General features: G+C 36.7%; 1 protein-coding gene and 1 non-coding gene across 2 annotated transcripts in view; one reads left to right on the top strand and one right to left on the bottom strand.

Moving 5' to 3' along the window:
* MEGF9 (multiple EGF like domains 9) overlaps positions 1-27366 on the bottom strand; it is a 137201-nt gene that overhangs the window by 32472 nt on the left and 77363 nt on the right. Inside the window, exon 3 of the mRNA XM_023545342.2 lies at positions 5809-5948. Within this exon, the coding sequence (XP_023401110.2) occupies positions 5809-5948 (140 nt within the window). The remainder of the gene's footprint in view (positions 1-5808; positions 5949-27366) is intronic.
* Positions 9556-9662, top strand: LOC111749896 (U6 spliceosomal RNA). Its single transcript, XR_002785069.1, has one exon. It is a non-coding gene; the product is annotated as a U6 spliceosomal RNA (small nuclear RNA).

Genomic DNA, 27366 nt, shown 5'->3' with positions numbered 1-27366 from the left:
GCAAGAAGACAAATAACCCAATTAAAAAATGGGCAAAAGATATGAATAGACACTTCACTAAAGAAGACGTTCAGGTAGCTAATAGATATATGAAGAAATGTTCACGATCCTTAGCCATTAGAGAAATGCAGATCTAAACTACAATTAGATTTCATCTCACTCCAACAAGGCTGGCATTAATCCGAAAAACACAAAATAATAAATGTCGGAGAGGCTGTGGGGAGATTGGAACACTTATACACTGCTGGTGGAAATGTAAAATGGTACAACCACTTTGGAAATTGATTTAGCGCTTCCTTAAAAAGTTAAAAACAGAACTACCATATGATCCAGCAGTCCCACTCCCTGGAATATATCCTAGAGAAATAAGAGCCTTTACATGAACAGATACATGCACAAACATGTTTATTGCAGCACTGTTTTACAATAGCAAAAAGATGGAAGCAACCAAGGTGTCCATCAGTGGATGAATGGATAAATAAATTATGGTATATTCACACAATGGAATACAACGCATCGATAAAGAACAGTGAGGAATCTGTGAAACATTTCATAACATGGAGGAACCTGGAAGGCATCATGCTGAGTGAAATTAGTCAGTTGCAAAAGGACAAATATTGTATAAGACCACTATTATAAGAACTCGAGAAATAGTTTAAACTGAGAAGAAAACATTCTTTTGTGGTTACGAGAGGGGGGAGGGAGGGAGGGTGGAAGAGGGGCATTCACTAATTAGATAGTAAATAAGAACTACTTTAGGTGAACGGAAAGACAGCACACAATACAGGGGAGGTCAGCACAATTGGACTAAACCAAAAGCAAAGAAGTTTCCTGAATAAACTGAATGCTTCAAAGGCCAGCATAGCAGGGGCAGGGGTCTGGGGACCATGGTTTCAGGGGACATCTAAGTCAACTGGCATGATAAAATCTATTAAGAAAACATTCTGCATCCCACTTTGAAGAGTGGCGTCTGGGGTCTTAAACGCTAGCAAGCAGCCATCTAAGATGCATCAATGGGTCTCAACCCACCTGGATCAAAGGAGAATGAAGAACACCAAGGACACAAGGTGATTACGAGCCCAAGAGACAGAGAGGGCCACATGAACCAGAGACTACATCATCCTGAGACCAGAAGAACTAGATGGTGCCTGGCTACAACCGATGACTGCCCTGACAGGGAACACAACAGAGAACCCCTGAGGGAGCAACAGAGCAGTGGGATGCAGACCCCAAATTCTCATAAGACCAGACTTAATGGTCTGACTGAGACTAGAAGGACCCCGGTGGTCATGGCCCCCAGACCTTCTGTTGGCCCAGGACAGAACCATTCCTGAAGCCAACTCTTCAGACATGGCTTGGACAGGACAATGGGTTGGAGACAGATGCTGGTGAGGAGTGAGCTTCTTGGATCAGGCGGACACGAGGCTATGTTGGCATCTCCTGCCTGGAGGGGAGATGAGAGGGTGGAGGGGGTTAGAAGCTGGCGAAATGGACATGAAAAGAGAGAGTGGAGGGAGAGAGCGGGCTGTCTCATTAGGGGGAGAGTAATTGGGAGTGTGTAGCAAGGTGTATATGGGTTTTTATGTGAGAGACTGACTTGATTTGTAAACTTTCACTTAAAGCACAATGAAAATTATAAAAAAAAAAAAAATTGTACTCCTGGCAACCCCATGTGTGTCAGGGTAAAACTGTGCTCCATAGGGTTTTCAGTGGTTGATTTTTCAGAAGTAGATCACCAGGCCTGTCTTCTGAGGTGTCTCTGGGTAGATTCAAACCTCCAGCCTCTCAGTTTGCAGTTAAGTGCATTATCTGTTTGCACCCAGAAACAGAATTATGAGATCAAAGAAGTATTTTTAAGCCTTCTGATATATATTGCTAAATTGATTTCCAAAAGGATTTTTCCCTGTATATTTTACTACAAAAAGATTACTTTAAAAACCTACTTCAATCTAAAACACAAAGGTATGTAGTAAAAGCCTAAAACCAAAAAAGCCAGTGCCGACGAGTCGATTCCGACTCATAGTGACCCTATAGGACAGAGTAGAACTGCCCCATAGAGTTTCCAAGGAGCACCTGGCAGATTTGAACTGCCAACCCTTGGGTTAGCAATCGTAGCACTTAGCCACTAGGCCACCAGGGTTTCCAGAAAAAGCCTACAAGGGCAAAAAAAAAAAAAAAAAAAAAAAGAAAAAGGACTGTGAAATTATAGAAAGTGGCCACCAGAGGGCAACCGTCTCACAGCGGTGTTGAAAACTCACATTGGAGACAAAAGGAAAGACTGATTTTATAAAAAGCTTTCAGTTTTAAATCAAGTATTTGCTTTCCTGCATGTTAAATCCCACTTTTATTATATTATATTTCTAAACAGAGAAACAATAGTAATTCACTTAATTCATTACTAGCTGCTTTTAGTAGTCATAACCATGAAAAAGGATTTCTTTTGCTTTAAAAGTATTAATCTCCAGAGCAGACAGGCTAGGATTTACTTGACATTAAAGAAAGTTGTCTAATTGCTACAATGAAAATTAAAAATGAGAACCAGCAATATAGACTGCTTTCTGGTACTATCAAAGATCTATGGGGCAACTTAAATTGACTCAGTGTGATAAAGCATTCCTGTTGTTAGGCAAAATTGAAACTAGTTTTTCCTCTGTGTGCTTTTCCACTCATTTATTTATTCATCATTTAGTGAGAACTTACTATTTCTCAATGGAAACCCTGGTAGCATAGTGGTTAAGAGCTACGGCTGCTAACCAAAAGGTCGGCAGTTTGAATCCACCAGGCGCTCCTTGGAAACCGTATGGGGGCAGTTCACTCTGTCCTATAGGGTTGCTATGAGTCGAAACGGACTCGGCGGCAACGGGTTTTTTGTTTGTTTGTCACTATTTCTCAAGCTTTGTGCTAGAGATTGCATATACAGTGGTGAACAAAACGGATACTGCTCCTGCCCTTATGGAACTTACAATGCAGTGAGTGAGTCATTCATGACTCATAATCACACAAATAAACATAGAATTATAAATTGTGATAAGTGTTATAAAAATAAATACAAGTGCATATGAGAGTATGTAATAGAAGAATTGCCATTTAGTTATGGGCGTCAGGGAATGCTTTCTAAGAAAAAAAAAATTTTTTTTGTCGAGTCAATTTCAACTCATAGTTACCCTTATAGGATAGAGTAGAACTACCCGGAAGAGTTTCCAGGGAGTGACTGGTGGATTCAAACTGCCGACCTTTGGTTAGTAGCTGTAGCTCTTAACCACTGCACCACCAGGGCTGACCTTTAATTGAAGGCCTGAAGAAAGAACATGATTTAATAAGGCAAAGGGATAAGGGCTGGAGTAGGGGTGGATTAGAAGAACCATTCTAGGCAGAAGGGATCATGTATGAGAGAGACAAGGGAACATAGCTCATTTTTAAAATAGAAGCCAGTATGACTAGATCACAGACAGTAAGGAAAAAGAATAGCATAAGATAAAACTGGCAAGAAGGCAGATCAAATAATAATAATGACAATACAATTTCTTCTAAGTTAATTTTTTTCACCATAGGGAATTAGAATAAGGTACAGGTATTTCCTGCTTTGCAAAAGTTCACTTTACACCACTTCACTTCTGCGAAAGACCTGTTAGTACCTGTTTTCACTAACTGAAAGAAATCCAAAGAGGATTTTCACTTCTATGAAAAAAGACAAAAAGCAGAAATAATGTTCAATGTTTGTTTTGCAGCCAGCCATTAAAGAAGCAGCGTGCACCCTGAGCAGCTGGAGTGGCATTACCAAGCTCCTTCCCCGGGAACTACACTCAGCATCTAAGTATCAAGCCGCCATAGCTTTGAAACGTGTTTGTGAGTATCTCTGATTTATCTAGATTTATTGTGGGCATCCATTAGCAAGATGTGTCCTAAGGTATCAGAAAAGCCTAAGAGAGCTCGTAAGAGTTTCATGTTATTTGGTATGATTTGGTAGGTTTGGGGTCTGGGAATGCTCAAAAATTTTTTTCCCGTATAAATTAATGGTAATTGCTTCTTCATTTTGGCTTACGAAAGGTTTCATAGGAACACTCTTTCAGATAGCAGGGGAAGCTTGTATAAGCTTTCAACACAGATTTTTCCAGGGCACTTTTAATTTCCAATATTCTGTTAGTCTGCTCTCATAAAAACATTGTACTTGTCCTACTACTGTGTCTTGATATTTTTTTTTGAGGAAAAAAAATAGATTTCCAAGGAGGAATCTATAATCCTTTTATTTAGGGGAACTGAAGATCTGAAAAGTTAGCCATCTTTAGTTTTTAGTGGTTTGACTAAGATTGCCTAGATGTGGTTTTCTTTGTTTCTATACCACTTGGGGTTTGTTGAGCTTTCTGAATCTGTGGTTTGGTATCTTTCATCAGTTTGGAAAATTCTTGGCCATTTATCTCTTCAGATATTGCTTTTGTCCCTATCTGTCTTACCTCACTTTCTGAGACTCCAACTGCATGTATATTAGACCTTTTGGCTATATTCCACATGTCTTTCTTGCTCTATTCTTTCCATTATATTTTCTCTCGATGCTTCAGCTTGGATATTTTTAATTAAACTGTCTTTGAGTTTACTAATCTTGTCTTCCACGGTGCACAATCTGCTTTAAATCCATCCAATGTGTTCTTAATTTCAGATGTTGTATTTTGAGCTCTAGAATGTCCATTTGATTCTTTTTTATACTTTCCTTCTCTGTTGAAATTTTTCCTCTTTTCACCTATTTTATCTAATTTTTCCTCTATTTTCTTAAAATACTAATTTTAGTAATTTTAAAGTCTTTGTATGGTAACTCTAATACTTGGATTATCTGTGCGTCTGCTCACATTGTTCAATTTTTTTCTCTTTATTATTGGTCACATTTTCCTGCCTCTTTGTATTCTTTAGTGCTTTTTGATTCTATGCCAGACATGGTGTATAAAACAACCAGGGAGGGCTCCGGCTTTCCTTTGTTAGGTAGATATAATAAGAGGATCACCTCAACCCAGTCAGAGACTGAGCTGGATTGAGGTTGGAATACATCTCTGGTTTATCACTATTTCTTGGTCATGGCCCTCCCAGGCTTTTGACTGACAGCCTGCCAGGCCTGTGTCTCCTCAGCCCTGGAAGACTGCAAGAGATTAAGTACTATCCTTTGGCAATTCAGGTCCCATGATACACACCTTTAGAATTTGGTAACGTCTTGAGGAAGAGATAGTTGTGTGTTGTACAAGGCCTTCTTTCTCTCCAAAGGAATCTAGTTTCCTAAACACCACAACATTGAAAAATATTTCTTTCTACCTTTTTGGCACAGCCCCCACTTCATACACAGTCAGCTAATGTCCTGTGGTAAAACTGGCCTTGTGCTTGGGGCTCCTCTAGTTTTCAATCCATCAGGAAAGCCCCAAACAACTGCCTTAGCATCTTCTTGTATCTTTTCTCCAGTAGAATTCCTCTGCTTGGGCCAAGTCTGCTCCTTAGCCTGTGCCCAGAATCAGCAAATATCCCCCACGAGGAAAATGGCTGATGATCATCAGTTCACCAAAGAAGAGTTCTACTCTTCCTGGGTAGAATTTTAGTTCATCAAGTTCTCATTTCTTCCATAGTTCTCCAACCTTTAACATTATGATTTTTGAACTTTATGTATTTTTTTCAAGTTGTAATAGGAGTTTGGTTTGCTGTGATCAATTACACCTTACTTAGAAGAGGAAGACCCTTAATAACTACTTGGGAAGAATCAACCTATTTCTGAAGGAATTCAAAATAAAGAGAACAATGGACAAATTATGTGACAAAGTTAAGGAAAATATGTACCTGTGAGGGCATCACAACTGCCAGAACGATTACTGCATCGGCAGGGTAAGCAGCCATTCTCACTGAAGCCATAATATCCATCTTGGCATTGGTTACACGTAGAGCCGGTGACACCCACTTTACACTGGCATTTCCCAGAACTGCAAATAAAAGTAAAGACGATGAACAAAGTCTGAAATTTTTATTGCCTAACATTCCATCATGGATGATCTTAATGTAGCAGAGAGTTTCAACTAGACTCTAGTTACTACAAATATTAAGAGTAATATTTATTTTGAACTGGAAGTTGAAAAACAACACAACTATATAAATTCAGTTAACATGGTACTAATACTAGTAATTTGTGACAACTTAATCCTCTGCAGTTGGGTAGTTTAAGAAAAGTGATAAAGGAGTCATGGAGAAAATAAGTCCCCAATGCTTAAAAATCTTTGTTAACCAAGCACTAGGGCATAGAACTGGCACCGCTGATACCTCTCATTCCTGGATCATTCCACAGTTTCGTTGGCTTCCACCTTGCCCAATATGGAGAAGAGAAGAAACACCACCTAGGCTTCACCCAACCTAACTTCTGCCTGAAGAATATGAAGACCAAGATCTTAATGAATGTGTTAACTAGTATACATTTAGATGCTGGAAAGTTATTATAATTCTCTACTTTGTGTCCAGTTTGCATTAAAATCATATTTCTGATAATACAGTTAGAATTTACAATTAAGTAAATATGACTGTAATGGGGACCTCTATTGCTTTCTGAATTAAATACTAAAAAAATTCCAGATTGTTAACCTAAAAAGAAGAAATCCATAGTAAGAAAAATTTTATTAGTATCCCATTTCTTCCTATTAGCCTGTTAGTCCCATTATATCAATGATACTATCTCTCTCAATCACTGGAACTTGACACTTGGGTACATTTTCAATTCCTCTCTTTACTCTCTTTTCTTATCATCACCAAGTCACATCCAATATATCCCCAATTTCTGTCAAATTTTCTTTCAAAATGTCTCTTGGTACTGTTACTTCTGCAATCGTTCCTCTTAGAATGTCTTTCCTCCTTGTCACCTTGGAAAAATTTTCCCACTTTCAAGGCTTTTTACATGAAATCTTTCTCTAACTGGTACACAGTGATCTTTCGGCTTGCTGACATCATGTTTTCTATACTATACATTTTAATCTTAATTATAGTCTGTTCTGTATTCTTTCATTTCTGTAAGTCTTATTTCTCTACTTAAACTATAAAAGACTTGAGGCAAAGGCCATATTGTGCAGTTTTATTATTTTTTTTGTGTGTGTGCTTTAGGTGAAAGTTTACAGCTCAAGTTAGTTTCTCATACAAATTTCTTATTATTCTTAAGATATAGTACAAGCCTAGGGATAAAAAAAAAAAAAGATAGCATAATATAATTATCTGTGCCCATGTCATACACCAGCTAGTACGTTTTCTGAGTCCAGGCACTATATTTTAGCCATCTTGGTATCCTCAGATACTAGTATAATTCCTGGTTCATTGTAAGCATTTAATAAATGCTCAATAAATACAGAAACTGAATTTAAGAGTTAAGCACCGAGAGGGAAAGAGAAAGATGAAAGGCAACACTAATTACTAGAGTACTTGTTGTTGTTGCCAGGTGCCGTCAAGTCAGTTCTGACTCATAGCAACCCTACGTACAACAGAATGAAACATTACCAGGCCTGCACCACCCTCACAATTGTTATGCTTGAACTCATTGTTGCTGCCACTGTGTCAATCCATTTCATTGAGGGTCTTCCTCTTTTTCACTGACCCTCTACTTTACCAAGCATGATGTCCTTCTCCAGGGATTGATCCCTCCTGATAACTTGTCCAAAGTACGTGAGACATAGTCTTGCCATCCTTGCTTTTAGGAGCATTCTGGTTGTACTTCTTCCAAGACAGATTTGTTCGTTCTTTTGGCAGTCTGTGGTATATTCAATATTCTTCTCCAGTGCCACAATTCAAAGGCATCAATTCTTCTTCAGTCTTCCTTATTCACTGTCCTGCTTTTACATGCATATGAGGCAACTGAAAACACCATGACTTTAGTCAGGCGCACCTTAGTTTTCAAAGTGACATCTTTGCTTTTTAACACTTGAAAGAGGTCTTCTGTAGCAGACTTGCCCAATGCAATGCATCTTTTGATTTACTGACTACTGCTTCCATGGGTCTTGACTGTGGATCCAAGTAAAATGAAATCCTTGATAACTTCATGATGTTGGTTATCGGTCCAGTTGTGAGGAGTTTTGTTTTCTTTTTGTTGAGGTGTAATCCATACTGAGGACAGTGGTCTTTGATCTTCATCAGTTAAGTGCTTCAAGCCTTCTTCACTTTCAGCAAGCAAGGTTGTGTCATGTGCAAAACAGAGGTTGTTAATGAGTCTTCCTCCAATCCTGATGCCCCTTTCTTCTTCTATAGTCCAGTTTCTTGAATTGTTTGCTAAGCATACAGATTGAATAAGTATGGTGAAAGGATACAACCCTGACACACACCTTTCCTGACTTTAAACCACACAGTATCCCCTTGCTCTGTTCCAACGACTGCCTCTTGATTCATGTACAGGTTCGTAGAGTACTTAGAACATCTAAAATACTTTCTTTTGTTTCCAGAATTATATGTTCATTCTAGACCCCAATATTTTAGACTTTATCTGAGTAGATTTTGGTACCAGTTATATTGGACAGGAGACAATTCAAGGTAGAATTGCCTTTTGATTTAATTTTTTTTTAGAGATTCAGCTCCTAGCAAGTCCCTATAGGGATGTTAATTTTAGTTCAGGAGCCCAAGCTAAAATTCCTAATACTTACACTGCTCTTATGTATACCAATTAAAGTAATCCCTTACTATTGCCCATGCTCCTCGTTCTGTAATAAAAATAGAAGTCTTGTTCTAAATTTGAGAGTTAACAGAACTCTAGATTGAATTTTGCAGAATGGAAGTAAAGCAACTTTCAACCATGTGTGTTCTACTTGTAGTAGGCAAACATATAAGAATTTTTTTTCTGATTATTTGAGGTATGCCTTTCTGTTTACTGGCACCCTCTGAGCTAAATAATGAGACTTTGCCCTTTATCCTTATATAGTTATTTCAAGCAACTAGAGTTGAACTTTATTTTTCTCTCCCACTTATCCTGTTCTCTCCAACATCCGAGGGAAAGAGAGCAGGGCATGTGTAAATAATATATACTTACCATATCCCAAAGCCTTGTATCCTAAGAAATCGCCTATCAAGCTCTAGACTTCTATCTTGAAACTTCTTAGTATGCTGGGTTAATTTCTTGGGTAACAAGTAATTTTACAGAAAATGTAAAATGCAGTCATTTGAAAGCAGGAATAATAATAGTATAATAATAATAAAAACAATAAGCCACCATTTATTGAGGGTCTATATTAATAAATATATCTTTTCTCTAATCTTCAAGATAACTCTATCAGGCAGATGTCTCTTAAGTAACTTTGCAAAATTAAAGTAAGACCAACAAAACAAAACAGTCTTATACAAGAATACTCTGAGGTACTTAAAGACCTAGCAAAGCAAATCTGTGTTGATCAAATATGAAGTTCAGAAATATCTTATGAGTTAACAAGAAGAAACTAATTTAAGTCAATTTAAGTCTCTCTATACTACCTGAAGATTACAAATGATATAACATACCTTCAAAAAATGGCTAACAACACTTTATTAGCCAATTTCAAAGGTTTTTAAAACGTCAGTCAAAATGCGCTTGCTCCTATGCTCACTTCGGCAGCACATATACTAAAATTGGAATGATACAGAGAAAATTAGCATGGCCCCTATCCAAGGATGACACACCAATTCGTGAAGCTTTCCATATTTTTTGATTTATAAACTTTCACTGAAAGCACAATAAAAATTTTTAAAAATGCAAAATATGCTTGTTCCTCATTCCTTTAAAAATATTAGAGTATTTGATGTACAAAAGGATAAACTTAGTTACTTTTAAGGATATTTGCCTAACCCACCAACTACAAAAGTATTACCTTAGAATAAATAATCACTTAATAATATCTCATAAGTATAATATAGCCAGTGTTCCCAAAGTAGACGCTATTCCTGAAATGGGCTTTCCTTTCATATTCTGCCCTGGGCACTCAAATACTTATTTAAGCAGGCATCTTTCTCCCTCAAGAAGCTGTTCCCTAATTGCTGATTTAAAAAAATCCATGAGTGGCTTTACAGGTCATGATAAAGTTGCTGACTAGTGTAGATACCACACTTCACTTTTTCCTGGGTAGATTTTAAAATAACAGGAAAGGATGTGTTTTTCTCTCTCTTATTTAAAAAAAAAAAAAAAAAATGGAATGTAGCAGGGAAGTCTGGTTGTGAGGCTGCAGTAGCGGTGCTTTTCTACCATGTTACCCGTGGCCCACAGCCAAGTTCTCCATGCACTAGAATAAAACCACTTAGCAAACATAAAGCTTTGCCTGTGTGACTTCTTTTATAAAATAAAGACTTTACAACACCCCCTTTCAGGGTCTCCGTCTGTTAAAGACTGTCAAATGCTTTTTGAATCAAAGGTCAGTGACATAAATGCAATGAAACAAATAAACAAAAAGTTCTATTAACACACCATTTGTGCTTATAAAAAAAATCCATAGGTTTGAAATAAGAGAAACAAAGACCCACAGCTTTATGTATGGAGAATAAGAGTACAGAACTGGATTTTGAGTGGGAATCAGAAATTAATATTATTGAGATCGCCTAACAAAGAACTGAAGATAAAATCTGTTCATCTGGCGTCACTTATACACATGAGTCACTACTAGTAAGTACTAATATAGTACAGAGAATTATATCAGAGAGAATATAGAATTATTTACAAAGGAAGCATAAGCATTGTGTAACTAAGCTGAAGTAAGTATATCTAAGTATATACTCACATTTCTTAAATCATCCCAATGGGAGTCTCAGATGTTCTTATGGTGTCAGTGCTTGGTTATAAAATTTATCATACTCCTAGATGTGAAAAACTATTACAAAGTTTTAACACTTTAAAAATTATCTCTTAAAATCTATATAAACAAATAATATACTTTTCAACATGAATAGTTATTAATTTTCAAAAGGAAATTCAATAACATATGATCTCAAGATTTGGTACATATTTATGTCACACAAATATCTTTTCAAAGCTTCTGTTCTGTTTAGGACAAGTGGGTGGAGAATCTTCAGAATTTCCATTACTTTATAATCACATTGATTAGGGAGAGAAGGATAGAATACAGGAAGGGAGGTATCACAGGGTATGTGGAAAAAAACATAGCCTGTGGAGACACACAGACCTTGGTTCATATTACAGCTCTTCTAGTGACTAGCTGAGATAAAAAAAAGCACTTATTATTTTCTTAGCTTTGGTATTCTCATATGTAAAAGGAAGACAATTATACCAACATTTGTAAGGTTATCGTGAGAATTAAAGATTGCATACACAGGGTACTTAACGTAGTGGCAAGCACATAATCATACTCAAAAATGAAAACAACTATGAATATGATGACAATGATCCCAGATATAAAGTTTTCTTTTCTGAGAGATGTAAGGCAAATCCCTAGGAGACAAAGACAGGGAACACTCTTAAGTTATTTACTTTTAAAATTCTATTGACAAACCTAGAAAGATGACAAAAATTTATGGGGTAATTACTAGCTTGGAGCAAAAGTGTGACTAGGAAAAAAGAGCACATTACGAACATTATGAAACATGTTTTGGGAAGAAAATTAAAAAATTGACAAGGGAAAGGATCTGCAAAATCCTCCATTAGGTAGGACCAAAGCCAGCTGGACCCTGATGTAGAACATGCTTTTGTACCAACTTAGCTACATCGATTTTTTTTTCTAAAGCGTCTAACATCTTGGCATATTTTGTGTTAACAAAAACACTGCTTATTTTCTTCTTAAGATTTATAAGATAAAAATTATGTGTGTATGCATACCTTTAGATATCACACTATCAATTTTAACTAAAGCAGTCACAGAATAACTACAAAAGATACAGTCCCAAAGATTTAGGGAAAATAATTTATTTGTGGTCATTCATAAGCGTTGTTTTTCCTCCCTCCTTCCTCCTCAGATAGTTTACATGTTGGCACTCTGACTTGGAGAGAAAGGAAACAGAAAAAAAAAGGTACTTAAATATATCAATTTTCTTCTTCCTCCTTTTTTTTTAATAACTGAAGACAATCTGGTTTGGGAAGAGACTGAAACTACTAGGTAAAATGGAGTCTGAAATGTGAAATGAACAGAAAACTGCTGAGTACAAGCTCTCTCAATACATAAGAAATAATTATTAAAAGGTAGCTAGAAAAGAGTTTTTCTAACTAGAAAAAGTTTTGATATGGGAAAATAAACTAAATGAAAAGTTATTAATAATTCTTAATTTTGTAATTGGGTCACAGTTTTGTAAGGGTAATAAAAAATAGTTTCTTTTTTGTTATGAAAGAAACGCAATAATTGGATGTTTTGGCAAAAGACCATCTGAATTTAGTGTTCCTCTGTCTTTCTACAGTCATGGAAAAGACCATTATGCAATGAGCAAAGTCCCTTTTCTGAGGGGAAAAAAGGATAGCTTTATTGTTGGAAACATTGGGCTATTATGTTAAACATTCCTTTTATTTTTGAGGGCAAATAGTCTAAAATATGCCCAGAGACAATCCATATTCAGACAGAAATTCTTAATACTCGCAAAGGGTATAGGCTAAGTGCAAAAATATTTTCTGAAAATTGACCTTACCAAAATCAAATTTAAAGGTTTATTTGAAAAGAAAGAAGTAAAACTTAATGGCAAAAAAAAAAAAAAAAAAAAAAAAACTAAGCCACAACTTGAGGAGGCTAACTTAACTGAACTAGGAAAGTTATTTATTACTTTGTTTTTTTTGTTGTTCCCCATTTTCAAATGTTTATTGATAAATTAAAAAAATTATTGCGGTAAGTTTTATATAACATGTCATTTTTAATTGTACAACTTAGTTACATTAATTGTATTCACCATGTCTTGTCACCACAGAAATCATTTTTTTTTTAATTGGAGAAATAAAGCCTTAAGACTTTTCAATCCCACACTATTACTCTATTATTTGATAGAGATTTCTGCATTTCAAGTCATTTTTATTTATTTATTTGGTGAAAACATACATCAACAATTTCTACCTGTACAATTCACTGACACCGATTACATTCTTCAAGTTGTGCAACCATTCTCGCTATCCATTTCCCAACTATTCTACCACCTTTAAGACAAACTCATTGCCCCCTAAACTTTTCATCTAATCTTTCAAGTTGCTATTGTCAATTTGACATCAAAGAGCACAATGCTCAAGGCAGACATTCTAAACTATTATTGGACCCCTGGTGGTGCTGTGGTTAAGAGCTCGGCTGCTAACCAAAACCTCGGCGGTTTGGAAACTCTACTCTACTCTGTCCTATAGGGTCACTATGAGTCAGAATCAGCTTGATGGCAACAGGTTTGGTTTTGGTTTCAGGAGACAGTTTGGAATAAGGTTTAAAGGTTATCTCAGGGCAATAATGTCAAGGGTCATCTAGCCTCAGTGGCTCCAAAGAGTCTGGATTTCAAGAGAACTTGAAATTCTGCTCCATATTCAAAAGTCATTTTGAAAAGAGAAAATGTAGGCACAAAAAAATATGAGCTTCAGGTATCCTTGAAAAGATGCTTTTCAAATATATTAAATTTGTATTCTTTTGTAAACATGTAGTTTGCTTAATTAAAGAATAATTATCAATAGCTGATTTGTATACACGCTGTGTTCCAAAAATTAACTTCTAATGCCTAGAGGGTTTAGAACTCATTTCTCACAGGAATTACAACGTAAGTGGTGGCTTAGTTTCCGGATCAGCAAACAAAAATGTGCTTAACTCAAAATATTGACAGTACTCAGCAACAAGTCCTTTACACCAAGTCCTAAACCTTTGAGTTCTGAAGACTATATGGGGTAGAGTGGTCAGAAGGTAATATTAACATTTATTGATTTCCTACTATGGGGTTATAAATAAGGTGCATAGCTCAGTATTTCTACGTGCATTATTTAATTTAGTTCTTACAATAATTCTATGACATTTGTAAGTCTCAACTTCACCACTTTCTAGCTGTTTATTAGGCAAGTTTTCGCATTTGAAAAATAAGAGTAATAGTTCCTGTTTCACAAGACTGTGAGGATTACTTATATTTATATATTTAAGTGCCTTCCAAATAGAAGGAGCTCCACATATGGTAAAATATTAGTACTTTCAAAATTTCCAACTGGTAGACAAACAAAATGAGCTTCAGTGATGTGAACTTACTCAATTTCCAAGGTCACACAGACAAATAACAGAATTAGAACCTAGGTCTCCACCTCCTAGCGCAGTGTTTTCTCCTCTCCTATACTCGGCTGCTAACCAAAAGGTTAGCAGTTCAAATCCACTAGCTGCCTCTTGGAAACCCTATAAGGCAGTTCTACTCTGTTCTATAGGGTCACTATGAGTCAGAATAGATGCAGTGGGAATGGGTTTGGTTTTTGGTTTTTTATATTATAGATTACCTCTATATAGTTAATGAAAGCAAGCCAGAAGGATTTAATGTGCTTGTCTTAAAAGACATGCCACTCTCCTAGAAGAAGCTTTTTATGTTAATCTTCTCCTGGCTTAATTGTCAGTCATAAAAACAGTTCCTCTAATGAATGGGATTTTTAAAAATTTAATTGCCAAAAAAAAGGAGACACTGCTTCTGATCTGTCTAAATACAATTCTACAATTTAGAAGCTCTATGTTCCTCACTGTATCTAGCACTATTTGTAAATGACCCTATTCTAGCCAGCTTCCTTGCAAAGCTTTTAAAAAAAAAAAATAGTTTTATTGATATAACCTTGCAAAGCTTTTTTATCTTCGTTTTTAAATTGTGAAAGATATCATTCATACAGAAGTAGATAAATTTAAACAAAAATAAAATCAATACTCTTACACCAACCACCAGTATATCTGAAGCCCCCTGGGTGGACCTCCTCAACTGTATCCTATTTTCTTGCCTCAGAAGTAACTAAGTTTTATATTAATCATTCTTTAACTCTTCATTAAGAGTTTAACCATCTCTGAATGTACTATTAAGTAATACATCATCTATTACTTAATAGTACATTCAGAGATGGTTTAGACTTGAGCTAGCAGCTTTTACCTGCCATCTTGCCTGGAGATCTTGGGATCTGTTGGTCTTCAAAGCCTGTGAGCAAGAGCAAGACCTGCCGATCTTGGGTTCACCAGCCCCTGCGCAGCAATGTGAATCAGGGGAAGCATCAAGCCTGACCCATGGATTTGGGACATTCTAGCTTCTACAACCCTGTGAGCCATTTCTTCATATAAATCTCTCTATACAAAAATTTATACGTTTTACTTCTCTAGAGAACCCAGCCTAAGACAAGAGAGGAGATCAGAGGTAAACAATTCTAAGGCCTTATTTTGTTCTGGAAGATGGTAAATATATTGATTAACTTTACATTGCTTTGAATAAAACATCCAAATCCAAATATCTAATATTCAAAAATTTTAGGGCAGCCAATAAAGAAGACAAAAAGTAAGAGAAGAAAAAACGGAATGGGGAAAAGGCAAGAAAATAGAGGGGAAAGAAAGTCATAAAAAAGAACAAAATAAGATAGCAGCAATGAATTCAAAGAGATCAGTGATTAAATAAATGGTCTTATCCATTTGAAAAGCAAAAATCATCAGATTGGATTTAAAAAAAAAAAAAGAATCCAGCAATATATTGTTTATATGAGACATAGCTAAAATTAAAATGGACAGGAAGGTAAAAGAAATTGAATGGAAAAATCTATTCTAGGCAAATCATAAGTCAGCTGGGCCAGCACAGTAACAGAAGAAAAATAAATCAATGGTTTAAAGATTGAAAAGGAAAATCCCAAACTCATTATCTAAATGACATAATTGTCTACAAAAAAATTCCAGAAGAAACAATAGGAAAATTATTAAAATTAATAAAGTTTAACAAAGATGTTGGGCATCAAATAAATATACAGAAGTAATTTACATTCCTGTAGATTAGCAGAAAATAAAAGTGATTCAAAAGGAGCCTGTTATCATAGTAATTTATTCTTTCTCTCCCCTGTTTTCATCTATCCATAATTCCTAGAATTAAATTTAATAAAGATGTGGCATCTTTTGGAGAGAATTACTAAATTTTACTTTTTTTTTATATAATTTATTTCATTTTGTCAGTGTTGTTGAGAACTTACACAGGAAAACATATACCAGTTCAACAGTTTCTACATGTACAATTCAGGGACACTGACTATACCCTTTGAGTTGTGCAGCCTTTCTCCCTCCCCTTTTCTGAATTGTCCTTCCCCCACTGGCATGGACTCACTCACTGGCCCTTTGGTTTTCTGCCTGATCTTTTGAGTTGCTGTTTCAGTTTGATCCTATATAGACAGATCTTAAAACTTGGAGAGAATTATATAACATTTTATTGACAGACATTAAAGAAGAACTAAAAAGTAGAGAAATATAGCATGTTCTTAAAAGGGAAGATTTAATATTAAGATGTCAACTCTCCCCCAAATTGTCTGCAGATTCCGTACATTTCTAGTGAAAACACAAGGTATTTTGTGAAACTTTGCAAACTGTTTTGGAACTTTATATGGAAGAGCAAAGAGCCAAGAAGTGCCAAGAGATTCAAGAATATAAATAAGCCCCTAGTACTTATGAGCCCACACACATCTGTCAGTTTGTCGTACTTATGAGCCCCCACACGTCTGTCAGTTTGTCATACTGCGGGGCTTGTGTGTTGCTGTGATGCTGGAAGCTATGCCTCCTCTATTCAAATACCAGCAGGGTCACCCATGGCAGACAGGTTTCAGCTGAGCTTCCAGACTAAGAGAGACTAGGAAGAAGGACTCGGTGGTCTACTTCTGAAAAGAATTAGCCAACGAAAAGCCTTACGAATAGCGGCGGAACATTGTCTGATATATATAGTGCCAGAAGATGGGCCTCTCAGGCTAGAAGGCACTCAAAAGATGACTAGGGAGGATCTGCCTCCTTAAGTAGAGTCGACCTTAATGACGTGGATGAAGTCAAGCTTTCGGGACCTTCATTTGCTGATGTGGCTCGACTCAAATTGAGAAGAAACAGCTGCAAACATTCATTAATAATTGGAACCTGGAATGTAGGAAGTGTGAATCTAGGAAAATTGGAAATCGTCAAAAATGAAATGGAACACATAAACATTAATATCCTGGGCATTAGTGAGCTGAAATGGACTGATATCGGCCATTTTGAATCAGATAATCATATGATCTACTATGCCGGGAATGAAAACTTAAAGAGGAATGGCATTACATTCATCGTCAAAAAGAACATTTCAAGACCTAGCCTAAAGTATAACGCTGTCAGTGACAGGATAATATCCATATGCCTACAAGGAAGACTAGTTGATACGACTATTCAAATGTACACACCAACAACTAAGGCCAAAGATGAAGAAATCAAAGAATTCTACCAAATTCTGCAGTCTGAAATCAATCACACACACAATCAGGATGCACTGATAATTACTGGTGATTGGAATGAGAAAGTTGGAAACAAAGAAGAAGGATTGGTGATAGAAACAATGCCGGAGATCGCATGATTGAATTTTGCAAGACCAACGACTTCATTGCAAATATCTTTTTTCGACAACATAAACTGACTATACACATGGATCCCGCCAGATGGAATACACAGGAAGAAAATTGAGTACATCTGTGGAAAGAGACGATGGAAAAGCTCAATATCATCAGTCAGAACAAGACCAGGGGCTGACTGCGAAACAGACCATCAATTACTCATATGCAAGCTCAAGTTGAAACTGAAGAAAATTAGAACAACTCCACGAGAGCCAAAGCATGACCTTGAATATAATCCCACCTGAATTTAGAGACCATCTCAAGAATAGATTTGATGCACTGACCACTAAGGATCGAAGACCAGACGAGTTGTGTAATAACATCAAGGACATCATACATGAAGAAAGCCAAGAGGCCATTAAAAAGACAGGAGATGAAGAAAAGACCTAAATGGGTGTCAGAAGAGACTCTGAAACTGGCTCTTGAACGTCGAGTAACTAAAGCAAAAGGAAAAAATGATGAAGTAAAAGAGCTGAACAGAAGATTTCAAAGGGCGGCTCAAGAAGACAATGTAAATTATTATGATGACATGTGCAAAGACCTGGAGATAAAAAGCCAAAAGAAAAGAACACATTCAGCATTTCTCAAGCCAAAAGAACAGAAGGAAAAATTCAAGTCTCAAGTTGCAATAATGGGGAAAATACTAAATGACGCAGGAAGCATCAAAAGAAGATAGAAGGAATACACAGAGTCACTATACCAAAAAGAACTGGTTGATGTTCAGACATTTCAGGAGGCAACATATGATCAGGAACTGATGGTACGGAAGAAGAAGTCTAAGCTACACTGAGGGCATTGGCAAAAAACAAGGCTGCAGCAATTGACAGAATACCAATTGAGATGTTTCAACAAATGGATGCAGCACTGGAAGTGCTCACTAGTCTATGCCAAGAAACTTGGAAGACAGCTAGTTGGCCAACCGACTGGAAGAGATCCTTATTTACACCTATTCCCAAGAAAGGTGATCCAACCAAACGTGGAAATTATCGAACAATATCATTAATATCACATGCAAGCAAAATTTTGCTGAAGATTATTCAAAAGTGGCTGCAGCAATATACGGACAGGGAACTACCAGAAATTCAAGCCAGATTTAGAAGAGGACATGGAACCAGGGATATCATTGCTGATGTCAGATGGATCCTGGCTGAAAGCAGAAAATACCATAAAGATGTTTATCTGTGTTTTATTGACTATGCTAAGGCGTTCGACTGTGTGGATCATAAGAAAATATGGATAACATTGTGAAGAATGGGAATTCCAGAACACTTAATTGTGCCCATGAGGAATCTGTACATGGATCAAGAGGCAGTCATTTGAATAGAACAAGGAGATACTTCATGGTTTAAAATCAGGAAAGGTGTGCGTCAGGGTTGTATCCTTTCACTGTACTTATTCAATCTGTATGCTGAGCAAATAATCCGAGAAGCTGGACTACATGAAGAAGAAAGGGGCATCAGGATTGGACGACTCCTTAACAACCTGCATTGTGCAGATGACACAACCCTACTTTTGGAAGTTAAGAGGACTTTAAGCACTTACTGATGAAAATCAAAGACTACAGCCTTCAGTATGGATTACACCCTAACATAAAGAAAACAAAAATCCTCACGACTAGACCAATAAGCAACATCATGATAAATGCAGAAAAGATTGAAGTTGTCAAGGGTTTCATTTTACTTGGATCTACAATCAACAGCCATGGAAGCAGCAGTCGAGAAATTAAAAGACGCATTGCATTGGGCAAAGCTGATGCAAAAGACTTCTTTAAAGTGTTGAAAAGCAAAGATGGCACCTTGAGGACTAAGGTACGCCTGACTCAAGCCATGGTGTTTTCAATTGCCTCATATGCATGTGAAAGCTGGACACTGAACAAGAAGACCAAAGAACTGACGCCTTCAAATTGTGGTGTTGGAAAAGAATATTGAATATACCATGGACTGCCAAAAGAACGAACAAATCTGTCTTGGAAGAAGTACAACCAGAGTGCTCCTTAGAAGCAAGGGTGGTGAGACTATGTCTCACATACTTTGGACATGTTATCAGAAGGGATCAGTCCCTGGAGAAGGACATCATGCTTGGTAAAAGTAGACGGTCATCGAAAAAGAGGAAGACCCTCAACAAGATGGACTGACACAGTGGCTGCAACAATGGGCTCAAGCATGGTAACAATTGTGAGGATGGTGCAGGACCGGGCACTGTTTCATTCTGTTGTGCATAGGGTTGCTATGAGTTGGAACTGAATCAACAGCACCATATCATATAGTTTTGCCTACCCTTAAATTTTGTATAAGTAAAATCATTATGTATTCTTCTTTTACTTGCTTTTTTTCTTTAATTCACTGATGTAAATGTCTACAGCTGTAGTCATTCATTTTTTACTGCTGTACTAAATTTCATTACAAAAGTATAACACTATTTTATTCAATCTCCTTTGTTTTCATCTTTTTGGCTATTATGAATAATGCTCCTTTACTAATTCATGATGTCTAAATGAACTAAAATGAAAATAAAGTATAATATTTATTTTCATTTTAGTTCATTTAACATTTTCCATGCACCTAATCTTGATACTTTATGTCAAATTTAGGAAACAGGATACTCATTCTAGGTAAGCAAAATGAGACATTTAATGACTGGTCCATGATGGCCCAATCAATGTTGTAAGACACTGATTCTTTGGTTTTTCCTTTAAAGTGTAAGTGCTCTCTGAAGAGCAAACAAGCAAATGTATTAGCCCTCAAAGAAAAAATCTATTTTTCTTAAGCCCACTAGTCTACTATAATCCTGCTAAAAGTGCCTCTTCAGCCTATATAATCCTCATATAAACAAAAAACAGAGGCTGGATTGCCTAAGACAAGCCTATTCTTTATTAATTCTGGTTTTCTTCTGCTTATAAGTTGACCTTAGGTTTTGTGGGCAACATACTTTCTACTGTTCAGTGGTTCTCAAACTTTAGAATGCATCAGAATCATCTGGAAGGCTTGTTACTATAATGATGATTGCTGGGCCCTATCCCAGAGGTTCTGCTTCAGGAGGTCTGTAGTTGAGCCTGAGAATTTCCATTTCTAACCAATTCCCAGGTTATACTGATATTGCTGATCAAGAACTATACTTTGAGAACCACTGCACTAGACTAACCAGAAAAATATCAGTATATTTCACTCTCTATTTTTTATATCCTTAGACTTGACTGGTAAAGCCATTTAATTCCCACTTCTGGGCTTAATGCTGAATCCTACATTTGTGTCAATCCTGACCTAAGACAAGATTACTTAAGGCAATCAAGTTCAGTGGTCTGTCATGAAGTCCCATTGGCTACTAGTTCCTTTTACCTTAGTACCCTATGTTCTCAATGACTGAATTACAACTATTGTCCTGAGTTTCTTGATACCTGACTCCTGATCCCAGATGCCCTGCCTCCACACTTCCCACCCCAATGACTAGGTCCATGGCAGTTGCTGTTCCATCTCTCAGATGTCAAATGGCATTTCAACCTTACCAAGTCAGATATTCTTACATCTCAAACCATGAACTCAGTTGTTATATTTATAATGTCTTAATTTCTACCCTTTCTTTTCAAATGATTCTCTATGTATACTCTCGGTATTTCATACTGCTGTCTATGCAATATTTATATTAATTGTAGCCCAGATCTGATTTCTAGATTTATGTCTCCATAGGCCAGACCCTAGGAGTCATACACAGCCCTGCACTTACACTGAGACACTCATATTGCCATATCTAATCTTGCCCATTCTACTTCAGGATTTAGTGGGAAGAGCCTTGGGATCAGAGAGACCTGGACTCAAATCTAAGTTATATCATTTATTAGTTATGCAATATTGCTAAGTAACTTAGCCTCCAACAGCAAGAAAAGTCTGTTGTTCTGAGAAGTCAGGCTATATGTGTAGAGTATCAAGCACACAGGCTTAATGATGTGCATTAAATGTTCATTTCCTTTTGTTTCCCCTACTGCCTCTCCTGGATTATGCCGCTTCTTTATGTTAACACTTTAGTCAAGAAAGCTTATATATTTCCCTCCAAAAGCTTTTCCTTCCAATATCTATAAAATCTGTTTTACAGGACATTCTGTTCAACCTCAGAAACCTTAAAAAAAAAAAAAAAAAGCAATTCAAGAACAGCAAAAGTAAAATTCAATTAAAGAAATGATCATAGCGTAAGTGGTAGGAATTGGCACGAGAAGGAAGAGATTTTGTTATTGACAACAGAAATCACATTCTCATCACTGTTTTGGCAATGTGAGAAAGAAGCATGCCAATGTCCTTTATGTAAAGTAGCAAGAACAAAACTTCTTAAACTTGATGGTGTCTCAGATTGAGAATCTATTAAATGTTATGGACCTTCTCTACAGAAAAATGCAAATATTCACCATTACATTTCATTTGTTTCCTCATTCTTCAGTTTAAAAACTCCTGACTTTGAGCACTGGGGCATACATTAACTGTCTTAGGCTGGGTTCTCTAGAGAAGCAAAGAACAGAGGCTGGAATGCATAAAACAAGCCTATTTTCGTCTCTGTAAATATACAGAGAGATATCTATTTCAAGGAAACGGCTCATGCAGTTGTGGAGGCTGGCAAATCCCAAATCCATGGGTCAGGCATCAGGCTGAGGGCTTCTTCTGACTCATGTGGTTGAAGGGACTGACGAACCCAAAATCAGTATTTCAGGTGGTAAGCTGCTGGCTCACGGGGCTGCGGGAGCTGATGAATGCCAAAATTGGCAGGTTAGGTGGCAGGCAGAACATCCATATATATTGGATGCAGTTCCCCAAGGAAATTCCTCTTTCAATCGATTCGCTGCTCACATCAGAATGTACGCAGAAAAAACTATTAATTGAAAATGACTTTACAGATATTAATTTTTTCTGGAAACTCACTGAATTTACAGACATGGGGGCAAGCTTTAAAAACTCAGATTGTTGAAACACATTGAGTATATTATGCCAAAGAATTCATTTAACTTATAAAGAACCATAATAATGAAATTCATAGTTTTTAAAACAAGTCCTATATACTTTGAATGTCCAAATAATCATGTCTGAAGCACTTATGACCCTTTTCATAGAGAACTTGAAGGGGAACTTAGAGTCCAAATCTCTCTCTAGGACTGCCAAATTCAGATATACTGAGTGGAAATCAAATTCAGCGGAAAAAAGCTGAACAGTCCCATTTTTCTCTACCCTCCAGGAAACATATTTCTTGCTCTGAAAAACAAAAACAAAACACAGCTGAGATGGAAGAAGTCATGCTGATTTAATTTTCTTTCAAGGGACATGGGGGAAGACAAGGCCTTCTCTGTGGGAAAAGTCCTACTATTTCAGCCTAAGTCTACTAAGTTTTAGAAGTTTTCTTTTAAAAATTCAGAGAAAAGGATATTAAAAAATGATAAAACAGCCCATGAATTTGATTGTATATTCTAACCACAATATCATACATCTAAAATGGAGGTCCTCATTCCAGCAAAGTAAGTTTATTTCCTTGTCCTGATTCTTATTCCGGACACTAGGCTAAGAAATTATCACTAGAACCAACTTTGCCTTCATAATAAGACAGTAATACTATCCATACCTTTTTTGTTTTGTTTTGTTTTGTTTTAATGTACTAATATATAAATATATATATAACAAACAGTTGCCAATTCAACAATTTTTACACGTACGATCCAGCGCCACTGATTATGTTCATCATGTTGTGCAACAATTACCACTTCCTTTTCTGAATTATTTCACCACCGTTAACAGAAACTCACTGTCCCCTAAGCAATGACCCCCCTCTTTCCCTCCTCCCCACCCCTGATAACCACTAATAAGCTTTGGTTTCTATACATTTGTCTATTTCATATAAATGGGATCATACAATATTTGTCCTTTTGTGATGAACTTATTTCACTCAGCATAATGTTCTCAAGGTTCACCCATGTTGTAGCATGCAGCAGGACTTCGTTTCTCTTCATGGCAGAGTAGTACTCCATTGTATGTATGTACCACATTTTGTTAATCCATCCATCTGTGATGGGGATTTAGGTTGTTTCTACCTTTTAGCTATTGTGAATAGTGCTGCAATGAACAGTGGCTTATAGGTTTCTGTTTGAGTTCCTGCTTTCAATTCTTTTGGGTATATACCTAGGATTGGGATTGCTGGGTCATATGGTAGTTCTATGCTTAACTTTTTGAGGAACTGCCAAACTGTTTTACACAATGGCTGTACCATTTTGCATTTCCATCAACAATGTATGGAGGTTCCCATATCCTCTTGGCTGATTGCTCCAAATAATTCTCTCAACTTTCTATTTCCAAATTATATTAGATTTAAAGAAGAGTTGCAAGGAAAATAGTTCCCCCTGATGTTAACTTCTTATATAACCATGGTCCATTTACCAAAACTGAGAAATTAACCATGGTATAATACTATTAACTAGTTTTACAGGCTTTATTAAGATCTCCCTAATTTTTCCACTAATGTCCTTTTTCTGTTCCAGGATCCAACCCAGAATATCACCTTGCATTTAGTTGTGGGGTCTTCTAAATCATGTTCCTAAATTCAGGTTTTTCTGATGTTTTGTCACAATTAAGGCTGAGGTTATGAATTTTGGGGAAGAATATCAAACAGGCAATGTGCCCTTCTCTTTGCATCATATTAGGGGGTATATGCTATCTATGAGATTTATTACTGATGATGTTATCTTGATCACTCAAATGATAATTTTTTAATGCTAGGAACCTGTCTGTGTGATAACTAAAGGATGGTTATCAGGCTTCACAATATTTAGAAAATAAGCAGATTCAGCCACTCAATTAACAAACACAGGGACCTACTGAAGGCAGTATAGTCAGACAGATGTTGGTTTGAGCCTGTTTCTGACATTTGTTTTTTGCCAGGTTTTTTTAGGAGAGATTAGTTAGGTTTCAGTTTCTTTAGCTGTAAAACAAAAATACTACTACTTCAAATGGTTGTTATTTTATCTTTACAAGACACTACATATAAAGTCCTTAGCCTGGCACATAGTAAACATTCAATTAATGTTAGTTAGTGCTGTTCATTCCAGGATTGATGGCAGTAGTAATAACATTAGCAGTACTTGCCAAGTTGTGTGGTATTTCATTTCAGAAGGAAGTGAAACTATATACCAAAAAACACTATGCATTTATAACGTTTTTGAACTTTTTAAGTGTAATAAAATGCCCTATCAGAGAGATGTTTAGCTAGAGATTAAATTTGTGTTTTCTTTCTTCTTTAGCAAGAGAAGTTTATAATTGCTTTGTGATTGAGTAGAGGTAGAAAAGAACCCTGAAGCAGATTCTCCTGACCATGTGAAAAATCATTTAAGTTAGGTTTCCCTTCATTATGTAAGTATAGAGTGAACAGGCTCCACAATCCTGAGGGAAGGGTATAAGAAGACCTTTTGTATTTTGAGTGGCTAAAGGAAAGTGTCTCATCCCTGGGATGAGACAGAATTTTGGAGTTTGTTAGCTGAAGGATTCTACAAAATGTCCTCAATCAGTACTCTTAGGGCTGGCTTGCACAATGGGTTGTGGCTGCACATATAAACTGAAGGAGCTGATCATTAAGATCTGTAACTTTGGAGCCCAAATTTAGAGCATTCTTGAAAGAAGCTGGCACTAAAGTAGTGTGTTACAGACTGAACCGCATCCCTAAAAAATACGTATTATAAAACCTAACCTCTAAGATCAAAACCACCAGGCGCTCCTTGGAAACTCTATGGGGCAGTTCTACTTTGTCCTGTAGGGTCGTTATGAGTAGAAATCAACTTGATGGCAACGGGTTTGGTTTGGTTTTTTGGTAGGGTCGCTATGAGCTAGAACCCACTCGACAGCACCTAACAACAACAACATACCTGTGGTTATGATCTCATTGTAAAATGGGTTTTCTTTGTTATGTTAATGAGGCAGTTTTAGTGTAGGGTGTATCTTAAGTCAATCTCTTGAGATATAAATTTAAGCAGACTAACAAGCAAGCAGAGATGAAGAAAGATAGATGCCACACCACATGAAGATCACCACGAACCAAGAAACAGAAGCTGAAAAGAGACAAGGACCTTCTCCCAGTGCTGAAAGAGAGGGAAAGCCTTCCCCTAGAGCCTGCGCCCTATATTCGGACTTCTGGTTTCAAAAACTGTGAGAAAACACATTTCTGTTTGTTAAAGCCACCCACTTGTAGTATTTCTGTTATTGCAGCACTTAGATAACTAAGATAAAGTGGGTTCATTCTCCTCAAATAATCACTGCTGTCTTTGCAAGGATCTAGAGCAGTTAAAAGCATCAGCATAGTAGTATCTTCTGCTAGGGTGTTCAGGAACCAGGCTTCAACCCAGCAATTCCATGTAGCAGTGAGAAACAACAATATTAGTAAACTGGTCAGAATCACATTTCCTTTTACACCTAGTACCGGAGGAGGACTGACCCCAAGAATTACTGGACAATTAGTAATTCATTATTGAAGAAATGATTGTCTCAAAAGGAGGGTACTGGACTTTATGCTATTGAGGCATAGGAGGGTCAGAGCAATTACTGGAAAAATAGAAGAGGTATTACTATATTTGAATTCCATTTGTGGAAAAGTTTTTCAGTTATATAAGCTTTCAACTTCCCCATATCTATTATGTTTGCTACCCCCAAAGGCTTCTTTATAAAAGTTAACAGTTTTAAAAACTTAAAAGGTAAAAGGCCTTTGGATTTATCTTTAGCAACACAGAAAGAATGTTGATATGGGGACGCTGTTTGACACTCAGCAGCAAGGCTTATGAGGGAACAAAAATCCCACGGGATACAGTGGGTGGTGGCAACTACTAAACCAAAGCAGACTCAATTCCTATAGTTTTCAACAAAGGAAGAATGTAAGCATAGGGAGAGGGTGTGGACCTGAGAAGGAACCCTGGGACTGAGAACTTCCTTAAATTTGGCTTAGAAATACAAACCAGATTTGTGATTTGTGTGTATGTGCTAATGCAAAAATCATAAACTAGCATTTCTAGACAATTACGCACAGAAGCACTGCTATCATTGGCCATCACCATCTCCTTCCCCCATGAAGAATACTTTGTTGAAACCACACCCTACCCATTCAGTCTCCAAAATTATTCTCTGCATTCTCACTATTTTACCCTAACGTTCCTCCTCACTAATTTTTCTCCACCTCTAATCGCCCCTTTAATTACATCTACCCTATCTACTACTGCTAGAATGTAGTGCTGCTCTTTCTCCTGCTTAAAAATTTCTTACTGAATAAAACCAAATCATTTGTCTATTAAGGCCCTTTGTGACCTGACCACGGCAAGCCTTGCCAGATTCATCTCCTTCCACTCCTGCTTCTCTTCAACCTTACATCCTGTGTAAGCACACCTCTGAGACTTTAATCTTGCTGCTTCCTGTTCTGTAATGTCCTTTCCCATTTCTGTATATCTAAATCCTTTCTTTGCTTCAAAGCTGAGCTCAAAAGCTACCTCCTCAATACAACTTCCTCTGATTCTTCCAGTTATAAGTGATACCTCCCAGCTTCTTAATCCCCTTAGCATTTTATCTTTATATTTTACGATATGGGTCAATTTTTACTTTGTATTATAATTATTTATATATTTCTTAATGGCCTTACTATATCAAAATCTCCTTTGGAATGAGACTTATTGTCTTTTTTTATCTCCCACAAGGTCTGTTAAAATACCCCGTACATAATTGGTTGAATAAATAAATACCTTGATATCAAATACGACATTTATCCGAACTTGGTTATATATACTATTAGCATGTATACACCTATAGATTTTGAGGGAGAAAACAACATCTTAGAAGCAGCAAAATAAATGATCTTTTAATATTTTC

This window comes from Loxodonta africana, chromosome 9 (genome assembly GCF_030014295.1).
Source record: "Loxodonta africana isolate mLoxAfr1 chromosome 9, mLoxAfr1.hap2, whole genome shotgun sequence".
Taxonomy (NCBI): Eukaryota; Metazoa; Chordata; class Mammalia; order Proboscidea; family Elephantidae; genus Loxodonta; species Loxodonta africana.
This window is presented reverse-complemented; position numbering and strand designations above follow the sequence as displayed.